At 38.0% G+C, this 10,733-nt stretch overlaps 1 protein-coding gene across 2 annotated transcripts in view; it reads right to left on the bottom strand.

Moving 5' to 3' along the window:
* KLHL3 (kelch like family member 3) overlaps positions 1–10,733 on the bottom strand; it is a 256,432-nt gene that overhangs the window by 167,098 nt on the left and 78,601 nt on the right. The window contains exon 3 of one of the 2 annotated variants that reach the window (XM_019661580.1): positions 4,534–4,608. The exons of the other annotated variant lie outside the window; for it this stretch is intronic. Coding sequence (XP_019517125.1) covers positions 4,534–4,544 — 11 coding nt within the window. The 5' untranslated portion in view covers positions 4,545–4,608. The remainder of the gene's footprint in view (positions 1–4,533; positions 4,609–10,733) is intronic. 2 annotated transcript variants of the gene reach the window in all.

Genomic DNA, 10,733 nt, shown 5'->3' on the forward strand with positions numbered 1-10,733 from the left:
AAGAGTTGGCTTGGGAGCAGCAGCTCTGAGCAGGAGGGCCGCGGTTCTGATTCCACATTGAGAGCCAATGATGCTCGCCCTCTACAGCTAAGATGATGAACAACAGCTGACCTGGAGCTGGGCTGCTGTGAGTCGCCAGCGATCGTAGGCTGCAGCGGGACTGTAGCGGGCTGCCGTGAGCTACGTGAGTGGCTGGCAGCCAGAGTGGCCAACCAATGACCGGCGACCGATTGCCTCACCCAGGAAGAGTGCAATGATCATACCAACATGGGCCAGTGAAGCGACATCCTCCACAACTAGACTAAAGAACAAAACAGTAATTTGTCTACCTGTCTGTTCCCCTCCCCCAATTCCCCAATAAGATCTTCAAAAAAAAAGAAAGAAAAGATGCAATACTGCCATTTGCAATAACATGGATGGATCATGAGAGTATCATGCTACATGAAATAAGTCAGATGGAAAAGGACAAGAATCATATGATTTCACTCATATGTAAGATATAAAACAGAAAGCAACAAATGAACAAAACAAACAAACAGCTCATTGACACAGACAACAATATGGTGGCTACCAGAGGGGAAAACAGGTGGGGAGAGGTTGAAGAGGGTAAAGGGGGTCAAATATAAGGTTACAGAAGGAGACTAAACTTTGGTTGATAAGCACACAATGCAATATACAGATGATATATTAAAATATTATACAATTGAAACTTAATATTATTTTGGTAACCAATGTCACCCCAATAAATTTAATTATTAAAAAAAAGAATAGCTAGGGCCCCCTCTACAGCTAAGATGCTGAACAACAGCTCGACCTGAAGCTGGGCTGCTATGAGTCGCCGGCGACCGCACAGGCTGCAGCCCCTGCTGCAGTGGGTTTCCATGGGCTACCGTGTGTAGCCAGCAACCAGCATGAGTGGCCAGCAGCCGCTGTGAGAGGCCATCCAGAAGCCAGCGATTGATCTGCCTCGCCCGGGAAGAGCACAATGATGGTGCCAACTTGGGCCAGTGAAGCAACGTCCTCCACAACTAGACTGAAGAACAAAACGACAGCAACTTGTCTGTTCCCCTTCCCCCAATTCCCCAGCACTGTTCCCATCCCTCCAATTCCCCAATAAAAATCTTTAAAAATAAAAAAAGAATAGCTATGATACTCTTGAAGAAGCAAGAACAAGCTGGGAAGACTTATTCTCTGATATCAAGGTTAATAAAATATAGTAATTAATATGGTGTGATATTGACACAAGAGTGGTCAAAAAGACAAACAGAACAAAATAGACAGCCACAAACAGACCTACGCACAAACAGACACTTGATAAATGACAGATGGCACTGCGAAGTAGTAGGTGAAAGGCTGTCTTTTCAATAAATGGTTCTGGAACAATCAATTATATCTGAGAATAAAATGAAATTGTGCTTCTATCTTAAACCATAAAAAAAAAATTCTAAATAGATTATAAACCTAAATGTGAAAGTGAAGACTGAAAAGCTTTTAGAATATCTTCACGACCTCAGGATAGTGAACAATGTCTTAAATTGGATACAAAAAGCTCTAAGGATTGATAAATTCAACTAAATTAATCTTTGTTGAAGATTAGGGGTGAGAGAGAAGATAATGAACCGGATCAGAAAATAACAGCAAAGCTAAAGGTTAGAGAGGTACACCCAAATGGACTGAAATGCCACAAAGTTGTAAAGAAGTGGTCTGAAATGGCAATGAGGATCTAGAAACAGATAGATGATAGACAGACAGACAGATAAAGATAGATATATAGACAGATAGATACAGCCAATTCTCATTATTTGTGGTAGTTACGTTCTATAAAGTTGCTATAAACACTGAGTTAGTGAATACTAAAACACTGATCCTAAGGCGAAATATAGGGTTAGGTTCCTGTGAGCCTGTAGTGACATTTTCACCAATCAATCAATACATAACCTTGTTTTGAGTGTTTCTGTTTAAAGATATCTTATTTAATATACTCACAGCAATAGCAGTACAAATCATGCCTGAATGAAGCTTATCTAACACATATATAATATTTTCTCTGTAAGATACAGCACAGCCTTCTGGCACTTAGCAACATTAGAAAGCACATTAGCACTACCCTTGAGTGACTATTTTAAACAGTAAAATCACCAACAAAAAGCACAAAAATGAGAAAAATATAATAGCACTAAAGAGACGACACAAAAAGACACTTGTTTACAGCATGAGAGACGAGACAGGAAGGTAAAACAGCGGCCTTGTTTGACCTCAACTGGAAACATGTTCATCAGGTGATTCAAATTTCTCACCACTCTGTGCATGTCCTCAAATGACCATGAAAGCACTGTGAGTTTTGATTTGGGGACTACGAATACACTTACTGAGGAAGTGAATTCATAATATGGACTGAGGATCGACTGAACACATATACTCATATGTTCTCTGAGAAGCACCATGTGAAGCTCTGAATGAAACAGGCAAGAGGGGTGCAGGAGCGGTACGTTGCCTAGAGGGACGTGCATTTTGAGGAAACCCCAAGGAACAACAGAGATGAAAGGGATACCGTATTTGCCGGCGTATAAGACGATTTTTTGGCCCTGAAAAATATGCCTCCAAGTGGGGGGTCGTCTTATACGCCAGGTACACTTCAGATAGACTGCCCATAGTGCTTGCCCCGTGCCATAGTGGCCTCCCGATGCCCGCCCACTTCATTCCACATACCGTTCAGGCATCAGCAGCGCTGCTGGGTGTATGCTCGGCTGTTATGCGATTTTGCTGTTATGCAATTTTACCACACTCGCAAAATCGCACACAGCCGACCATACACCCAGTATGATAGCGCAAAATCACGAATCGCGATTTATGTATATGTTTGATTACATACAGCCTTGTGACAGTTTTCCTGCATGTCATAAGCATTTGAATATAAATATAAATGTTGAAATCAAATCTGATATTGTTTTACCTTTTATTTGGTGTGTGGAAGGTGTGCGGAAGAGGGGGTAGTCTTATACGGCGAGTATATAACAAACTCTGTATTTTGAGTGGAAATGTTAGGGGGTCGTCTTAACGCCCAGTCGTCTTATACGCCGGCAAATACGGTATTTGGAATTAACTGACCCCAACATTCCAATGAAAGTCTAGTAAAAAGTTCTTTTGGAGATGTTCATGCTTTGACATACTTGTCTGCCAAAGCATCATAGGACACTGATTATGAGGTCTCGATATGAGGATACAGCCAACATATTCAAACATGGTATCCCAAGCTGTTACTCCCTTAGAATAATTCCTAGAAATGAATGTGGGCTAATGTTTAGCCACAAATAAAGTTGTTTATAATATGGTGTTGTTTGTAATAGGGGGTAGGGAAGACCATCAATAGGAAACTTGTTAAATTATACTCTATCCATAAAATGGATTATTATTGTTAAAGAAGTATCTTTGAAGTATCTCCTGATTTATGTTATCAATTCCCACCCCTACTTCCACCCTCCCACTCCAAACCTGATGAGCTATCATCAAAGAGAGGCAGGAGAAGGTGGGATCCTATAATAAGATTGGTATAAAAGTTGGCACTGTCAAAAAATGAAGGATGACTTTTGCTGCCATTTGAACAACCACGCTAGCCACCAGCTCACTGAGCTCCTCCTGTGGAGTGAAAAAGATACCCCTATCCTCTATTCAAACTTCTCCTTCAAACTCAAGTGGGAAAGAATTTGCTGGATTGTGGGGAAGAGAAAAGATATGAGATAAGGGTGAAGAGGCAGACAGGAACTACATCATATAAGACTTTGTAAGCAATACTTAACAATTCTTATTTTATTACAATTGCAATTAATGTCGAAAGGTGTTATGTAAAGAAGTGACATGACCTAATCTATATTTTCTCAGACTTTACTCTGATACAGTGTGGCGAAATGATTAAGAGGATATAAAAGAAAATGTAAGAAAAGAAGTACCTATATGATTGCTTTAGTCCTGGTGAGACATGATGGACTAGGGTGAGTAGAATAGTAATGGAGAGAAAAGGATGGATTTAAGGCACATTTTGGAGAAGGCAGTTCTCTAAAATGCTAAAATTGATTATATTACAGAGGTGATATTAAGATTCTTTCCCCCCTCATACTATTTCCCAAGTTCTTAGAAATAATGTTCTTAGATTTGAAATAAAAAGCATTTACTTTAGAATAATTAAACACTAACATAAACAAGTAAAATAAGATACTTCTAAGCAGACTCATGCCTAATACTTGCAGGGCAAAAGTATAAATAAATGAAAGCCTATACCATATCTCTAAAAACTGAAATTTATAAAACAATCTATTAAATAAAATGTTTAATCCACATAACTTGACAAAATAAAAAATATGTGTAAAGCTATGATATTTATATGACTAAAAGTTAAACTTTCAAAGACAATTGAATTTAAGTGTTATTGCACATGTCTGGATAGAATGTTGAGCTGGCAATGTATGGATGGATAATAACATAAAAACACACATAATTTGTAAATTACGGTATGTTCCATAAAATTTACTTTCTTACCTTGACTTCATCAAAATCACAGTTATGTTGTTAAACAACTTTCCTCATAATTTGTGTTATATTGCCAGTAAGGATCTAAAGAATTAAAAATAAAATGTAATTTATTCAAAGTGTATAAAATTTGAAGACACTGCCATGAAAAAACATACATTTAATGTGAAAAATCAAAAATTAAAATTATTTTCATATTTTTCTAAACTGCCCAAAATTATCTATAATATTAAGAAACAATATACAAATTATAATTAACACATTTTAAGTAAAATTAGTATAATAAAGTTGAAACTCATGTAATTTTTTTTTTTTTTTTAAATTTTTATTGGGTAATTGGGGGGATGGGAACAGTGCTGGGGAATTGGGGGAAGGGGAACAGACAAGTTGCTGTCGTTTTGTTCTTCAGTCTAGTTGTGGAGGACGTTGCTTCACTGGCCCAAGTTGGTACCATCATTGCGCTCTTCTCGGGCTAGGCACATCAGTCGCCGGCTTCTGGACGGCCGCTCACTGCGGCTGCTGGCCGCTCACGCTGGCTGCTGGCTACATATGGTAGCCCATGGCAACCCACTGCTACAGGGGCTGCAGCCTACGCCGTCGCCAGCGACTCACGGCAGCCCAGCTCCAGGTTGAGCTGTTGTTCAGCATCTTAGCTGTAGAGGGCAGTGTCACTGGCCCTCGTATGTGGGATCCGAACCGGGGCCCTCTGGCGTCCCAAGCCAGTTCTTAACCATCGCGCCACTCGGCCGGCCCAAAACTCATGTAATTTTTTAAAAAACTAAATCCACTATATATTTCTACAAAAATAAAACTATTTACAATTCTAGGGTTAAAGACTCATCCATTTCCTATGTCAGCAACTAACAATTGCATATGTTATGTCCGGTCCTTCATATACGAAAGTTAAGAGTAACATGAATTGTTTCATATTACAAAACATTCATCAGCTGCCATGGATCAACGTAAACAAACAACAACCTAATCTCTGACTAGAACAACAAAATGAAATAGAGAGAAACAAGAAAATAGTTAGCAGTACTGGGAAATGACAATTCATTATGGAAGAATCCAGTGCATTTATACTAAGTTAATTTATTTGTCTTTTCTCTCACCCAAGAACTTCTGCCACTCAAATCATCGCCATACTCCAAAGCAGTGTCCATAACCAACATCAACTGCCCAAGAACCTTCGTGACATTCAGACATAATCACCTTTTGTTTCAAAGGGATAGGGCAAGTGATGGAGAGACGCGCACCTGGGGCCTGAGTGGTGTTAGTCATTAGAGTAAATATTTGGATTACAAACTGGAGTCTGCCAGTGCTGAGTACTGAATCCCTAATGACACACTTTTTTATTGTTTGTGATATATGAATCATCTAAGTACAAGATCTTATTTGTACTTAGGGACCCCTCTCGCCCAGGTCTTAAGGAGGCACTCTAAGCTTATTAAGTAAATAAGAAGTCATCTAGGAGCTACAAAAATCTAAGGAAAAAACAATTCAAGCAGGTTAATCAAACAGCTTTTTTTGCTTTAAATGCATATAATGAGAGCGGTATTAAGAAAGGCAGGAGTCCTTGACAGAGATAAAGACAGCTGCAGCAGGGTGAGAAAAAAATGGAAAGCCTTTCTTTACCAGGCTTCTGGTATAATCTACCAATTGTAACATGGATGACTGGGACTTTGAGTTTAGATACTCCTTAAATTTTTCGAGATGCTCCTCAATCTTGACTTTCCCTAAACTGGTAAAAATGTGGTAAAAAAAAAAATCACCTAATGTTTTAGTTTACATTTATTTAAATGTGGTTTATAACTAAAATATATACAACTAAAAATAAAGCATATAATACAATGAGAGAAAATATCAAGGCTGCAAGGGCTCTGAAGAGATGGGAGAAGTCACAAGCTTAGTTCTTTCTTTGGATACTTTTATCAACTACATTGTCTGCTGTCCAAGGCGATTGGCCTATAAACTAACTTTTGCAATTAAAACAGTGAATTTTAACTGAGGCAAACAAAACCCCAATGTTCACTAAATTTTAATACAAGTACAGTACAGGATTATACCAAACATCCCCTTAAAAATTATAAAGCGACTCTGGTTTCACCATTTCTCAATTTCTCACACTCATTACAGACTTTCTTTGGTTAACCTATATTATATAATTCTACTAAGAGAAATTCTAAAAAAAAACATTAACTACCACTTACTGAATATCGACTATGTGCTATCATTAACCTTCAAAATAATCCTGCCAGATAGATGGCAATACTCACCTTATAAAAAAAGGACTCAAAAGCTCAGAAACAAGCTCGAGGTGAGCCAGCTGGGTAGTATGGCAGACAAGGTTCAGAGCCAGCTCCATCTGACTTAGGCTGCCTCTCAAAATCTCCACCACCATCACAGACGACTGAGATGATCTCTTAGTATCTACCGATCCTGTGGCCTCTGCTAGTGTTTGCCAGTATTTTATGTATGGAAAAGATTCTTGTTTTTCAATAAGCCTTGTAGTCTTCCAAATTTTGTTACTCTCTATACTTCAAGTACAAACAGGTGAGTAAGTAATGGGGACACCACTAAAAGGTGACTGGGTTAAGAAGAGGTATGGGCCCTGAACTCCTGTGACCACATCTACTCTTCAAGTTCCTACAGAGAAGACTGGCATCCACTCCTGTAGTGCACACCCCTTCCACCCTGGCACCTGCTCTACCCAGTCTAGCAAGGGTCTCAAGTAAGACACAGATACGTAATTTCAATGTTGTTGACTGCCTGAGAATTTTGAGTTTTTATTAGTTTGGTGTATTGGGTGAGGAAATAGAATTAATTTGCACAGCTTAGTTCCAAAATCTGGGGTTCTATCATTGAATCCTTGGGATAGGAAATATTTCAAAGTGTCGCTAGTCTATCCCGTAAGCGATGTCAAAATATCGTCAACCACACTTGATATTCTACAATCTTGTTTCTCAAAGCCTTCAAACACTTTCACTGTAAGGAAATATTTCTTATATTTAATCTAAATCTCAACTTTTTCAGTCTTTTGTAACAATGAGAAATAGCCTCCTTCTTGTAATAATTTTACAAGAGGGCTTTTCAGACCCCACTTTTATTTAAGCAGCTCAGTTGTCAATTTCAAAATGGCTGATGAAAATCTTACATAATAATCCACACTTTCCTGGGGAACCTGGGGTTAATTTTAATTTTAAAAGCATTTTATTAATCTCATAAATTATAGCAAAATTAGGAATAAAATCCGTCTTTTAACTGATAATAAATTCTCTAATAACAATCACTAATGTTTACTAATAATTTTACAGGAATAATTAACTCAAATGTCTGATTTTGGCAAAGCAATTTTTAAAAAGTGTGTGTGTGTGTGTGTGTGTGTGTGTGTGTTTGTGAGTGAGAGAGACAGAGAGAGAGAGAGAGAGACAGAGAGAGAGGAAGACAGGAAATGCCACAGATTTTCAAAAGGCACTCTTATTATCATCTCTACAAGATGACTAAAAGTGACATTTTGAACACTTCTTTTAAACAGCTCCATCTAATATCACTGCTACTGAAATTTCTGACTCCTCCCTTCTGGTTCTTCAGTGGCCTCAGATCCTACTGGATTCCAGAGCTCAATCCTTCGTGTGATAATATCAACTCTAGGGAACAGCTTCTGAAATGAACCTATAGATTTCTGGTGGATAAATAAGCCAAAAAGGAGAGGGGGATGTTGTGACTTGGAGAGGTGGCAAATATGTCATCATTAGACAGAGAAACTTAAAAAATAATCATGGAAATGAAGAAAGAAAACATGTAGAAGATGAAAAGAATAGCAATACAGCTAGAAAATTTCCAACAGGTAAGAAACTGGGAAACAAGCCTCTAAAATGCTACAGAAAAATCTTGCAAATGTGTTTTTCAAATGTTTATTTCATGTTAAAATAATCCAGCTTTAAAATATGTGAAGATTCTTTTATTTTCAATTATTTTTATTTTTATTATTAGTTTCAGTTGTAAAAAACAACAGTGAAAATATGTAAAGATTATTAAAAATTAGAGGTGTGGTGCTAATTATACCAGATGTCTTCGTGCTTATGTGACCTGTAGAACAACCCCATAGCTTTAGAATGCACTGTTGTATATTATCAAAAGAAATCACCAAATGCTAGTCTTGGCACAATGGGATTTTAATTACTTTTTATTTATCTGTTTGCAAATAGACTTAAAAACCTGGTATGATTATTTTCATTGGCAGAGTTTAGCTCTCCTTTCTTGACATATTTAATGTGTTGTTATTTTAAAGAATTAAAAACCTCAACATCCCTATAACGACAAGCTCAGTTATTAGCCTTCACAGAAAATTAAAGCCAATTCAGACAATATTCTGTGTTGGCTTGATTTTAAAAGAAACTATTAGATTTTGGGAGATAAAATGTATACATTTTCCACTAACACTTTATATGGACTTAGGCAATTGTCAAATTCAAGGAAAAACAGATATACATCTCCAGCAGAGAAAATCAAAGTACATGTAATAAAATAACAGATGAGTCAAATGTTATCCCCAAATCTTGAAAGACAGCACACACTTCTGCAATAGATAAACATGAAATTCTATTTTTTAGAATAGGTGAATAGTTGAATAGGGTAAGGAGTTTGCATGATGTAGCATAACCAGGCCAATTACATTTTTTAGTAAGACTCTTGAGAGAATAGGCTTTTGTTTCTTGGTGTTTTTCATGGTTACTTAACATAGTACTTTGTTCTCACAGAAAGCTGTAAGATGCATCTTTACAGAGATTCTAGTTCTATTTGTTTTCATGAAGCACCAACGATTAATTTAATTGATTTTTTAATTGATAAAAAAACTAGAAATATTACTTTGTATATGGTTTAGAAAGTAGAAGTCTTATTCCTGGCTCTGCTACTAACTACACAACCATGAAAAGGCCAGTAGGTCTTAGTGGCCATGACGTAGTTGTCTACTCTAGAGAGAATGAAAGTTTCATTCCTACCTAGAGTACAGGACTGCTGCAGAGATCAAGTAAGACAGCCCACCTTGTCAGCACTTCAATTCTTGAGTGAATTAATGAATGGGTTCGTACTTTAAAAACCATTAAGCCCTAAACGAGTATGAAATGTTATTGGGTTGTTGCAAAAGTCATGACGTATTTTTTCTATGTTTTTCATTGCAAAAATGTGTCATGACTTTTCCGACAACCCAATATTTGTTTCAAGACAGCCATAGACTCTGCATTCCTAGAGTTTAAGGAAAAGGAGTGAGAGTTCTACTGGGGGATGCGTGCAGTGCGGTCCTGCCCTATTTTGGGAACCCTCACATACATACCTGGGGAGTGAAGGTGTGCAAAATGTCACTTTGCACAGGCCACAGGCTCCGTGAAGTTATACAGGAATTTTTTTAATATAAAAGAAACAGAAATGTTCTACGCATCTGTTTTTAATACTAAGAGCAAGAAATATAGAAATTTCTTCAAAAAATATAAAACAGTAGAAAGAGCATGGAACTCTCTGAGAGCCAGGAGTCTTGGGCTCTGTTCCCAGTGCTGCCAGTAATTAACTTCAAAGCCACAACATCTGTCACATGAGAGGGGTATATTAGAATACCTCCAGAGTCTCTTCCAGGTCAAAACACCATGGCACCAAATGAAATGGAACAGATAATCTAAAGCATGCTGCAGCTTTTCTGTGTTATGGACAATTAAGGGAAAGGAGGAAACAGAAGAGAATGAGATAGATAGGCAGAAAGAGAGGAAGACAATGAAAGGGAAAGGAAAAAACACAGACACACCAAAGGACAGACACACACGAACTCTACTCCCAATGCTACGCCCAACAAAAAAAAAAAAGTTGTTTGAATAGAGACATAGAAAAGCACACACACTAACAAAAAGACATTCAGATACAGAAATAAATATGCATATAGTGACTCTGGCGGAATAATGCTTTTTTTGTTCATCTTGAAACTTTTAAACACAAAACTATCAAAAAATGTGTCGGGGCTGGCCGAGTGGCGCAATGGTTAAGAATTGGCTTGGGACGCCAGAGGGCCCCGGTTTGGATCCCACATATGAGGGCCAGTGACACTGCCCTCCAGAGCTAAGATACCGAACAACAGCTCAACCTGGAGCTGGGCTGCCGTGAGTCGCTGGCGACGGCGTAGGCTGCAGCCCCTGTGGCAGTGGGTTGCCATGGGCTACCGT

The sequence above is a fragment of the Hipposideros armiger genome, unplaced genomic scaffold, assembly GCF_001890085.2.
Source record: "Hipposideros armiger isolate ML-2016 unplaced genomic scaffold, ASM189008v1 scaffold_11, whole genome shotgun sequence".
NCBI lineage: Eukaryota > Metazoa > Chordata > Mammalia > Chiroptera > Hipposideridae > Hipposideros > Hipposideros armiger.